Source organism: Contarinia nasturtii, unplaced genomic scaffold (genome assembly GCF_009176525.2).
Source record: "Contarinia nasturtii isolate CC-2019 unplaced genomic scaffold, AAFC_CNas_1.1 Cnas_scaffold_1565, whole genome shotgun sequence".
NCBI classification, from domain to species: Eukaryota; Metazoa; Arthropoda; class Insecta; order Diptera; family Cecidomyiidae; genus Contarinia; species Contarinia nasturtii.
This window is the reverse complement of record NW_022198900.1, coordinates 402977-414957: the sequence shown is the minus strand read 5'-3', so window position 1 is coordinate 414957 and position 11981 is coordinate 402977. Positions and strand designations below refer to the sequence as shown.

General features: G+C 35.0%; 3 protein-coding genes across 3 annotated transcripts; 1 reads left to right on the top strand and 2 right to left on the bottom strand.

Annotated features, from left to right (window-relative positions):
• Window positions 1-3611: 3611 nt before the first annotated feature.
• Window positions 3612-3953, bottom strand: LOC116346511 (heat shock protein beta-6-like). Its single transcript, XM_031776592.1, has one exon. The coding sequence runs from the start codon at window positions 3951-3953 to the stop codon at window positions 3612-3614; it is 342 nt and encodes a 113-aa protein (XP_031632452.1).
• A 5963-nt stretch (window positions 3954-9916) lies between these two features.
• Window positions 9917-10633, top strand: LOC116346562 (putative uncharacterized protein DDB_G0282133). Its single transcript, XM_031776703.1, has 2 exons — window positions 9917-10329; window positions 10396-10633. Exons 1-2 carry the CDS (start codon window positions 10030-10032, stop codon window positions 10588-10590), a joined length of 495 nt encoding a protein of 164 aa, XP_031632563.1. The 5' UTR covers window positions 9917-10029; the 3' UTR covers window positions 10591-10633.
• LOC116346552 (cytosolic Fe-S cluster assembly factor NUBP1 homolog) lies at window positions 10624-11941 on the bottom strand. Its single transcript, XM_031776686.1, has 2 exons — window positions 11249-11941; window positions 10624-11176 (listed from the first exon to the last, which is right to left on the bottom strand). Exons 1-2 carry the CDS (start codon window positions 11717-11719, stop codon window positions 10700-10702), a joined length of 948 nt encoding a protein of 315 aa, XP_031632546.1. The 5' UTR covers window positions 11720-11941; the 3' UTR covers window positions 10624-10699.
• Window positions 11942-11981: the final 40 nt, after the last annotated feature.

Genomic DNA, 11981 nt, shown 5'->3' with positions numbered 1-11981 from the left:
ACTAATTTGCTTTTGAAATTCGCTCAAGTGGTTGAAAAGAATCCCTATTTCATCAACAACTCTTTTAGGATTGGATTGAAGTTTTTCTCTTTCTTTCAAATTGTAAATAGCGTGATGAGAATTCAAAGGAGAATAAATTTAAAAAGAGTGCAATAACAACCGACCGTATCTCAAACAGTCCAAGCATGAAAAAATAAATTTAAAAAAAATGATAAAAATTCGCTTGATTTGAAGTCCATGAAAAACAGTAGTTTTTCCAACTTTTTTTTTCTTTATGCGCTGCTTTAACCAAAAACAGGAAATGTCTTGCCTGCTCACCAGTAAACATCCCTAGTATTCCATAAATGAATGTGACAGATTCAAAATATGTAATTTGTTAAAAAAAAGTCCAAGTTTCATGGGGGCTGGATATGACGCATGAGAATCTAGGTAACAGATTATTTGGGTCAAATATATGATCGATTTTATTTTCTGAACAACAGAAAAATAATTTTCTAAACAACGTTTCATACACTGTAGCTTTTCCATCGATTTTGTTTACCAAATGTCATGCATTTGTGGAATGTTTACTGGTGAAGTTTAAATTTATATTAAATCATTTTAATTACTTGGCGATGTAACAAATAACGCTTCTGAAACACAAGCCCGAAGTGGAACTTTTAAAATAAACATGAGCGTCATTCACTGAAACGCTATTTCAAAATGTTAAATTAAATCATCTAAAATAGTTTTCCAAAAGCTTTAACAAGTCGGATTTGAAAAGTGCTTAATTTACCTTTACTGTTTATTTAGTAGTTATTATCATAATAATTCATAGTTTTTTCTTCAAATTTGATTAATTTAATGATGAGAAGGTCAAAAAAGAAGAAGTGCAAAAAAACTGGCGAAAGTCCTTAGCTTAGTTGAACATTTTATCAAATATTCAGCAAATACGCGATCGTGGTGCTGTATGGACTATGAAATTATTTGCGCAATGTGTTTTTTCACATAAAAATGATTGAAAATATGTTACGCTGGAAATGCATTCATCTGAAATTCCTTTTAATTAAAAATTCCTGATTAACGATATGGTACATTAATTAAAATCATAAAAGAAATTTCATTTCGTTTGTTAAATATTTGCGATTTTTTTCATTTGGTTAAATATTTATTTTAAATATTACGTAGGCTGCTCCATATATTTCTAGAAAAGCATATAAAACGCAATCGTTTTTTATCAAAAATGGCTTTATTGTTTTTCATAGTACTCTCCACGATGATCGATACACTTTTGCATGCGCTTGAACCAATCGTCATAGCATTTATGCCATTCCTCGTGAGACACCTTCAAAACGTGTGTTTTGAACGCATCAACTGCTTCTTCTGGCGTCGAAAATCGTTGACCACGCAGTTTTTTCTTTACGCTCGGAAACAAAAAGAAATCGTTGGGTGCTAAATCAGGACTGTACGGTGGATGACCCATTAAATCGATCTTTTAAGTGGTCAAATATTGAGTGGTTTGATGAGATGTGTGAGAGCTCGCATTGTCATGATGAAGAATTATTTTGCGACGACGGTCGTTTTTTCTTATTTCACCAAACATTCGGGCAAACAAATGGTGGTGTACCAATCAGAATTGACCGTCTTACGATCCTCTAGTAGAACTGTTGCCACATGTCCACTAATTGCGAAAAAACAGGCGACCATTTGCTTCGCAACACTTCGAGCGCGAACAACTTTCGTTGGATTATCTTCACTTTGGAAGACCCATACTGTGACTGCTGTTTACTTTCGGGCTCATACGCATATATCCACGATTCGTCGCCTGTGACGATGTTATATTTGTTGAGCATTTCTTTGCACCAATTCACACGAGCTAATTTTTGGTCATCGGTCAATTTATGTGGAATCCAACGAGAGCAAATCTTTTTTACGGCCAAATGTTCATGCAAAATCGTGTGTATGCTTCTCATACTAATGCTCAAGGATGCCTCAATCTCACGGTATGTGACATGACGATCTTGCTTTATCATGTTTCTGACAGCATCGATAGTTTCTGGAACAACAACCGATTTTGGACGACCTTCACGGAATTCGTCGATGAGCGAATGACGACCACGATTGAATTCAGTAAACCAGTGATATACAGTGGCCTTGCTTGGAGCTTCATCGCCAAAGACCAAAAGAAGTTGATCAAAACACTGTTGTTGAGATACACCCAATCTAAAGTCGTAGTAAATTATCGCACGAAAATTTTCACGAGTAAAATTCATTTTTTTGTTGAGACGCAATTTAGATGTCACTGTAAACAATACAAATAGCGCGCGTATGACAGAACGTTCTGAGATCGTTTATGCTACAAAATGTCAAACTTAACGAATATGACAATGGTTTGCATCTAGCAACGTCAGTATTGCCAATTCTAGAAATATATGGAGCAGCCCTCGTAATTCAATTTACATCATTTTTTAAATAATTGTGAATTAATCTATGAACGATGGCTTGAGGAGCGGAAGAGAGTGAGAATATTAAAATGGCGTATGAAAGGTGTTGTGCGCGGAATGTTCAGCTGAAACAAACAGCATCGATGTTATTAATTCCATATGTTCGATATACTGATTTCATGCAGATAATTATCCAACGTTTGGATGTATTTGTTTCAACGTTTTTTTTGTCATTGGCTATATTGAACAATTGCAAAAGTATTGCAATATCACTAATATAGGGGAAAAAAGAGCAACGCGACAAAATGCATATAACGATTCTCGGCTGTAGTTGGTTTTTATGTCACTTTTCCATGCTGTTACTAGTAAAATGGTCCAAAACGATGGGAAATTCTCATAATATATTCATATAAGTATGCAATGGTGAAAAAAGTGAGCCGAGCCAGAACGGGGGCAAAAAAGCATTCCATACACGACTAGAGGGAGATGTGTGTAAAATGTTCACTGTGCAATGCATTGTGGTTATAGCCATAGTGTCGCGCGCGTCCATTCTGAGAGAGTGCAATTTGTATTGTAGCAAGCAGTAGCAAGCGATAGAAAAAAATTCACGAAAAAATGTGTTGAATACATAAATCAGTTCGAAACAAATGCGGTTGACACAATTCAACTGTTTTCATATGCTTTTATATTTTCATTTCAGCTGATTATGTCGTCGATATTTGTCGTCAGCAAAGGATACCATGGACAATGTTGAGCCAAACACAAACAACAAGGTCCAGAGCACAAAGTAGCACGAGCATGTCATTAAAGTATTGCACATTTTTAGCAAAAGCAACAGCATGTCGAATAAACATTAGAAACAATGAACGATGTCCACCGGCTGCTGTTCGAAATTTAAAGACAAGTCTGGAAAAATCAAAACGTTTACGATATTTCTCATCAATAAAGAAAACGCATACCAGTGAAAAGTGATTTCAGTTCCATCGTCCATTGTGTGTTGGAAAAGCGAGAAAGATCAAAGACTGTTCGATTGTCCTTGGGCATTGACTATTAGAAGGTCTTAGTATGGAGCTCAAATAAAATTAAACACACAGAGATTTCGATTTGATTTTTTTCAATTTATTGATTTTTTTTAACAAATTTCTCTTAAATCTATCAAACACATTTCAATGCTCAATCAATTCCACTTCAATATTGGATGGGAGTATATTGAGGCGTATTGGGTGATGCACGGCATCTTATTGAAAGAATTCCTTCTGGTGATAGGCCTGATACGAGATTGTCTGCAGAGAATCCTGCTGGCAAATTAAAATGTTGATCGACCTTTCGTCGAATGTATTTGATTGGATAGCCAGGTGCCCGTTCTTCATGTTGAGCGAAAATGGACACAATGTTGTTGTTGACTTTCACTGAGATTTCTTCGGGTGCGAAAAATTTGCAATCAACGAGGTATTCAAAACCATCTTTGGTAATTTGTGGTTTTTGAATCTGGCTATTATAGAAATCGTTCCCGTATGGTGCAACCGACATGTTTACGAAATTTTTTTATACTTTTCACACAAAAATTCACTTAATTTTTTTCGCAAACAAGATATTATTCCTTCGACACTGTTTGTTTCGTTATGATTTTTCCTTGACTGACGAACGCGATGGTTCGCCTCTACTATTTATAAACCACACAAAGTTTCGCTGTTTTGATGAGAAAAATTAAATCATTTCTTCGAACGTGCAAGGAATTAGACGCCAACACACAATCGAATATTAGAAATTTCACTGTGATTTCTTATTTTTCTTTGACTTCGGTATTGAATACGTTATGTTTGTACAGCTCGCTACAGCTGATCAATAGAATCACTCATATTGACCTCTATATCGTGTGTGTGTGTGTGTATAATTCTTTATTTTTATTCTTTCATTAACGCACTCAAAAGACACTGTATATTTTTAGAATTTTTGCTTACTTGACGGCCTCTTTGGAATATTTAAAATAAGTTCACAATAACATGTAAGCGGTTCTATTTTAATATCATGTTTATCCTACAACAAATTTTGTGGATCTGTGTGAATCGCAACAATTTTTGTGGACTTAGTGAATTCTTTGCTCATCGGTATAAATTTGATAACTCGATAGTTCTACTGAACGTCTTTACGGTATAATTTCTAGTTGCTGGCAATTGACTGAAATTGATTTTACTTTGCACTGGGTATTTTTTCACAAAAACTAATATTCTGAAGGTTTGAAGGAATTTCAACGAAAATTATCTCTAATTTTTAATTGATAATGCTTCAAATTTGTTGAGATTTTGGTAAAAAAATAAAATTTCACAAGTTTTTACGGTGATTAAGTGACTGCCGGACATACATTTTGGGAAGAAATCGAATGAATTTCGAGTCAATAAATCAATATTTGTTGTAACTTAATCACGAAAGTGTCCAATATGAAATACTTTGATTTTAGCCGAAAGCGTTCGATATTTGAATCACAAAGAATAAATCAACATTACTAGATAAATGTCTTCAAATGCGTTACTGAAAAAAGTCAGTCAGCAAAAGCGTTATAAAATATATGGACGATGTTACGCTTTTGTTGGCGAACTTTTTTATATAACGCGTCACATACAGTTTTTGACACTATTGCTGACGTACTTTTTTATATAACGCATTTGAAGACATTTATCTAGTAATGCTGATTTATTCTAGACGGTTCATTTATGAATTGGGCTACAGCGCTTTCCTCCTTCTCATTGTTCTCCTCCTCAGAGAAGCAATCCTGAACAAAAAAAGGAACAAATGACCTTGTGATCGGATTAGATAAGTAAAACATCCATCGAGCCACGAATCGAACACATGCTCATAAGGGTCACGCATCAAACTGACGGACCCAGTATTAAATGAAGACAACAAAACGGCCCAGATACCGGATTTCAATGTGAACGGAAAAGCAAACAATATCAATTATATAGTTCGCTCGAGACGACTACGCTCGCACGCTGCAATTCACTTTAGACTTTGTCTAAACAATTGCAACAGAGCACAGAAGAAAAACGAAATGTCCACTTAAAACAATTGCACATTGTGGAGCACTTTCGGTTTTTTTGTTGCTTCGACCACACTTGTCTTTAACTCTGTCACATTTAATGTGCCATTCTGATCTCGTCTCTCTGCATTCGCTCACATTGGAAAAAGCTTTTAATTTCAATGCGACCGAAATGGATTCAACTACCACAGTTTTTCGCGAAAAGTTTCGCAATTTAGTTTTATGTGCGCGCCATTGCCTACATATTCAAGAAAAACTCTTGTTGGCTAGAGTTCTCTTCACCACCACCCCCTCCAAAGTCTGATTCTCTCTGTCTAAGTTTTTTCGATTGAAAAAAAAACGTTCCGACCATCAATTCACGTATTTTTTTCTTGTTCCGCGATATACAGTACGTTTTTTTTATATAGAGTCATCGATTTTTTAGACAAACATTTCAAATATTCTAAAAAAAATGTTAGTGTCGCTAGATGGCACTCTAAGCTACGGCGCATAACAAATTTGACACTTCTCAAATCAGTACAGTGTTATGTGTACATGTTTATGGTTGCTTCTGTGAAGCTGGTTTTGGAAAGTTGACCGTATTCACGGGCATTCTAAACGCCATGAGGATGAACCAACTTTATGCATCGACACTGTTACCCACCGCCAAGAAGTTCTATGGCATCGGTAATTCGAATTGGCTTCTACTAGAAGATAATGATCCAAAACACAAGAGTCGTCTCTGCACCGCTTGGAAAGAGGAAAATGGAATAAAACAAATGGACTGGCCGCCACAGTCACCCGATTGCAATCCGATCGAAAATGTTTGGGCCTTAATTTAAGGCAAGGCTTCGTGGTAAAACACACCGCAATTTGAAGCAGCTCAGTCCATTCATTCAACGCCAGTGGAAAGGTTTTCAACGCGAATATGCTGAAAATTTGAGCAAAAGTATGCCGAATAGATGTGCCCGTGTGATCGAGAAGGCAGGAGAATGGATTAAATAAAATGTCTAACATCCGTAAGATGAACTTTTTCGCACTGTGATCCACAACATGCATTTATTACCCTAAATATGAATTCATGAGAAAACTGAATCTGATATAAGTTTTGCGATACCAATAATTTTTGATAGACTTTTCAATGCCTGTATGATATCGTAATCATGTGAAAATTTACAGAGGTTATTTTTTGGTACCTTCCATACAAAATTTTCGTTTTTGAGCAAAAAATCCAAAATTTTGTTCGAGAGGTACCCCTATTATGCATTGAAATCTCTTTAAACCCTCGGAATGTTATTTTTGTGTGAAAAAAATGACTTGTGCAAAGTTTCAGCTCATTACGATATCATACAGGCATGGCTTCCACACAAAAATACAATTTTTTGGACATTTTTGTATGAAAGGTGTGTCGAAAGTTATTTGTATCACAAAACTAATGTCATATTCGGTTTTATGGTACCAAAAAACCCCCCAATACATATTTTTGAGTGTTTAAGAATACATTAAATATCACTTTTGGAGGAAAAATTGAATTTTTTCCATGGATGCCCATGGGCATCACACCAGACATTACACTTCACTCTATCAACCAAAGTAGCTCAAAATCTAATGGTTTCTATTCCTCGGCACCCCCAATCATCCTGTGAAATCAGATTTTGAATTACTTTTCTTGTTTGAAAGTTATCGTGTTAACAAATTTTTGCACATACATTCGGACATCGAAAAAACGCTAGATTCGTGTTTCCTGGCCCCAAAAACACCCAGAAAACACATTTTTGATGGGTGTTAATTTTTCGACCAATTCCAATACTTTACCTTACACACTAGGTGTGTGCGGAAAAGTAATATTGATTGTGTGCGCCGTAGCTTAGATACTAAATATGTTAAAATGTATATAAAATAATTTTGCAAAACTTCTGTGTTTTTGTCTGAAAAATCGATGACTCTATATAAAAAAACGTACTGTAAATTCCCATCCGCCTTTTATTTACACAATTTTAATAGTGACCGCTTATTATTATGATTTTTTTCTGTTGCTATTCCAGTTGAAATAAGCGTATTAAACGGTTTGTAAAATTCGCATTCAACAACATTACACAAGACCATTTACCATAGTTGGAAAACATTTGAATTTCACCTCCGATTCAAATTCGTTCTGTTTTTTTCGTCGTCGGAACGGTTTTTTTTCTTTCATAATTCATTCTGTGTTTGTTTTTGCGCCTGAATTTGGTGCACTTTTTTCTTCTTGCAAATTTTTTATCGAATTCTTGTGAAACGATTTGATGAATGCACCACGAATATTGGTGTTGCATTGTGTTATATATATTTTAAGTAATGTTCAACAAAAATCCGGCTTCGAAACATTGATAAATTTCCCGTTAACAAGGGATTTTACCATCTCATAATGACGCCAATTGAATCAAAGCACAATAACCACGTACAAAAAAACGAAAACAACAACAAAACTAACGGATGGCAAGGATTCGCACAATTTTCAATGCAGCGCAGATGAAAACATCATGTTTTTGCAAAAATGTTAACGATACATGCACACATCTTATTCACTCTCTCTTTTTCCATCTCTATCTCTCTCACTCTCTCGCACTGAATTCCAGTTCGTGATTTATGACCATTGGATAATAATAATGTACTTTCTGTGGTTTTCGCTCCAATCCACAGACTCACCACTCTATGTCGCATTTTCAACGTATATACAGAGAATTTTGCTGATTCATTTCATCTACATGCCGGATATAAGTTTGCTCACAGCTGTTTTAACAGTAAACAACGAACCATCTCTACCCATATAATATCAAATTGAATGTCTTTTGAAAGTAGCAAAAAAACACACAGTTCGGTGTTTGGTTTGAAATTCCATGAATCTAAATTAGAATTTTATAATTGCTGCCAGAAGTGCTGAATAATCAAATTGAAAATGTGCGTCGACTTTGATAATAAAGTGTTTAAATTCGAATTTGAGGCTACTTTGCACACGACCCTCATTATCCAATTTTAAACTGGAGCAGCATACAAAATATGGATTTGAACTCGGAATTGGAGATCTCGCTTTATTAGAAATTGTAAAAAAAAAACTTCTTTTAATGTTGCACTGAATTTGATCAGTATCTATCCGAATTTATCCCCGAGAAATTCCCAATCATACCCGAGAAATTGCAGAGACATACTTCCAAATTGATAATAATAAAAAAAAATGTTGAGTTGCGAATGATTATGCGCGACTTGCGCTCAAGTATTAAAATTAAATGACTTTAAAGATTTAACTGATTGTTTTTATTCTTCCAAATGTTTTGTGGGGAAAATAACCAGAATATGTTGTTGTTTCAGCGCTTTTCGATTGGAGTCTCTAAGTTCCCATGATGAAGAGCATTTTTGCTAATTTTTTTAGTGTAGGGAATTCATTCATTTTCTGCGTTTCAATTTCGAAGGCATGAATCTTATAATGAATAAAGCGGTTAATCATCCCGAACGTGTTATCAATTCTCATCCATTAATAAAGTTCTATTATTAGTTGCGAATCATTTGTTATATATGTTGATGTTGGCATAGTTCCATTAAAAAAAATATATCATTTCCCTACACTATAAAATGCATTTTTTCGTAAAAGAATATTGATCGATTTTCGGTGGTAAATTAGAAAGCTATTAGTTTTATTCAAAAAAAAAAAGAAATTAACATTTGAAATAGAACGAGTTTTAATTGTGCAAATATTGATTTTCATAGATTTCTTCATTCAAATGGACACTTTTCAAATATTTTGCATTCAGTTTTATTGGAATTCACCGGAAATGTTTCTCTTTTCAATCGATTTTCGTACGTAATTGTCTGTGCAAGAATAAATAATCGGCAGACAAGTATAATCGAACATCACATTAATAAGGTCATCATGAAAATCTACGATAACCTTTGTCGGTGCACTATATGATGATCGTTTTGTGAAATAATATTGTTCTCAGCACGTTTCTTTTTTTTCATATAATTATATCGACGTTTTCTATCAGAATGAATCTCATGAATGAATTAGAGAGAAAATAAAGATTAAAACAACATTGAAATAAAGTATTTCCTTTGCAAATATGCCAAATTATCAAAGCAATTGATTTTTTTTCAAAAAGATCCGAATATTTTGGTGCAATATAGCAAGAAATATGAATGAAATGGTCAATCAATTCAGAATTTTGATAATTACCATCGTTTTGGGCTCAAATTTGAATGATTCGCAACCGAAAACAATTTATCGTTAATCGAAAATATCACCACGTGAAAATTGAGACAATGAAATTCATGTTTTTTATTGAAAACATTCATCAAAGTTGAAATTATAGACACATTAGCGCCATCTATTCAAAATAGTGTGCAAAAGAATTGTACTTGCTTTGTTGTTTACAATTTGAATTTATAGAGTGCACGACGGTAGATTTATGACAGCTACAATTATTTGTAACAGAGTCATTAGTCTAACAATCATTAATGCTTAAGTGTCAAAGTCATGATACGAGAGTAAACCAAAACAAATCATATCAAATGTGAATCAAGTGTTGTTGAAGCAACTAAAAAATAACAGCCATTGAAATGAGTTCCGAATCGCAAAATACAGTAGAAAATTCCGATTTTTTGTCATTCAACACAAATCGAACGAATGATGATGGCAAAAATAATCGAAATAATTTCCAATATCGGCCGTACAATCGGAATCGAAACCAGCGAAATCCAAATTTCCGACACAATCAATACATGGGCGGTCCAAATGAAGGCGATCCACAATTTTCACCAGCCAATTTCAGTAGTCCGGTTAGTGGTTATCAGCATCGAGGTTTTCGGCCACATCACATGAATCAGTTTCCAAATCAACGCAATTTCACACCATACAAAGTAAGTTAAGACACATTGTTTGGCGCGCGCTCATTTTATTTATTTATTTATTTTTTTGTTTTGTAGAAATTTGGAGGTAATCATCATCGCGGTGGTGGTGGTGGCGGCCATGGTTCGCCAAGAGATATACCGATCCAGCAATATTTTCATAAGACCATGCTCGAAGATCCATGGGCTGATTGCCATAAATTCAATGGTACAGCAAACGAAACTAACTGTCAAACTGAACCCGTACCGACTGAATTAACCGTAGAAACTTGAGCATTTTTTGTGTATGGAATAAAACTCTTTTTCTGATAAACAATGTCTTTTATTTACATTTTTTACGTGTTTTTTGTTGAATTACATTCATTCATCATCTTTTAAAGGCTTAATTTTCATTAAAAAATTTCATAATACCGTCGACGGCATTGTTTAAAGCTTTGGTCGCATCGGAGTTGGCATATTCTTCGATAAAATTTGTGCCTTGATCACAGGCCCGTGTTATTTGTGGATCAAGTGGTAATTGGGCCAATAAATCAATATTCATGTCGTTGCACATTTGTGCAGCGCCACCAGTTGTTGCTGGAAAAATGTCCGATTTAACGGTGCACTTTGGGCATACAAAACCTTTCATATTTTCAATGACACCAACAATTGGCATTTTAACCTTTTTACAAAAATTAATCTCCTTCCGCACGTCCAACAATGAAATCTCTTGTGGTGTGGTGACCACAACGGCACCCCAATTCCCGGTTTCACTCAGATAATTAATGGCGGCCAAATGTTCGTCAGATGTACCAGGCGGTGTGTCGACGATCAAACAATCCAATTTTCCCCAATCCACTTCGCTCAAAAATTGACGAATCTATTATTTGATTAAAAAAAAAAAAAAAAAAAGTCAATGACAATTTTCAAAAAGATTCCTTTTGTTACAAACCATTCCATTTTTCTTTGGTCCTCGCCAAATAATGGCCTCATCTTGGCTACCAAGTAAAAATCCAATCGACATCAATGATAGATTATCGTCAATGTAAACCGGTGACCAACCCGAACCGGACTGATGAATTTGTTCATTCAAAACGCCGAACATTCGTGGCTGTGATGGGCCACAAATGTCAATGTCCAACACAGCAAAATTCTTTTCGGGATATCGTAGTGCAATGGAACGAGCCAACATTGATGTGACCGTACTTTTACCGACACCACCTTTGCCCGACACTACAAGCAATTTATTTTTCACTTCAGCTAGTCGTTGTTTTACCAATTCAATGGCTGGATCGGGTCCTTTTGTTGCGCCCGATGCGCACACATTTTGATTCGGACAACCGGCACATGCCGATGATTTACCAGCATCATCACTTTGTGTACCCGGACAATGTTCAGCTGCATTCTCTGGAATGTCTGACATATTTTTTTATTTTGAATATTTTCACAATTCAATTCGATATTTTGATTGTTATTTCGTTCTTTTTTTGCAATCTTTAAATGAACAATTCAATTGATACTACTATTGAACAACAATGACAATGGAATTTTTTTCCTCAATACGATAGTGCTTGAAATGGTCTGTGTTTAAAAATGTGTGATTTTGCTCTGCTTACATATCTAATCAAAAGACATATATACACGCGCGCTATCTCTCGTATTCGATTGTAAACCGCAACCAACTG

What these genes read in the sequence shown, in the direction of transcription:
- LOC116346511 (XM_031776592.1), bottom strand. Translation starts at nt 3,953, where the DNA reads ATGTCGGTTGCACCATACGGGAACGATTTCTATAATAGCCAGATTCAA.
- LOC116346562 (XM_031776703.1), top strand. Translation starts at nt 10,030, where the DNA reads ATGAGTTCCGAATCGCAAAATACAGTAGAAAATTCCGATTTTTTGTCA. An exon ending in GCAATTTCACACCATACAAA is followed by an intron (nt 10,330 to 10,395) that starts GTAAGTTAAGAC and finishes TTTGTTTTGTAG; the next exon opens with AAATTTGGAGGTAATCATCA.
- LOC116346552 (XM_031776686.1), bottom strand. Translation starts at nt 11,719, where the DNA reads ATGTCAGACATTCCAGAGAATGCAGCTGAACATTGTCCGGGTACACAA. An exon ending in GACCAAAGAAAAATGGAATG is followed by an intron (nt 11,177 to 11,248) that starts GTTTGTAACAAA and finishes ATCAAATAATAG; the next exon opens with ATTCGTCAATTTTTGAGCGA.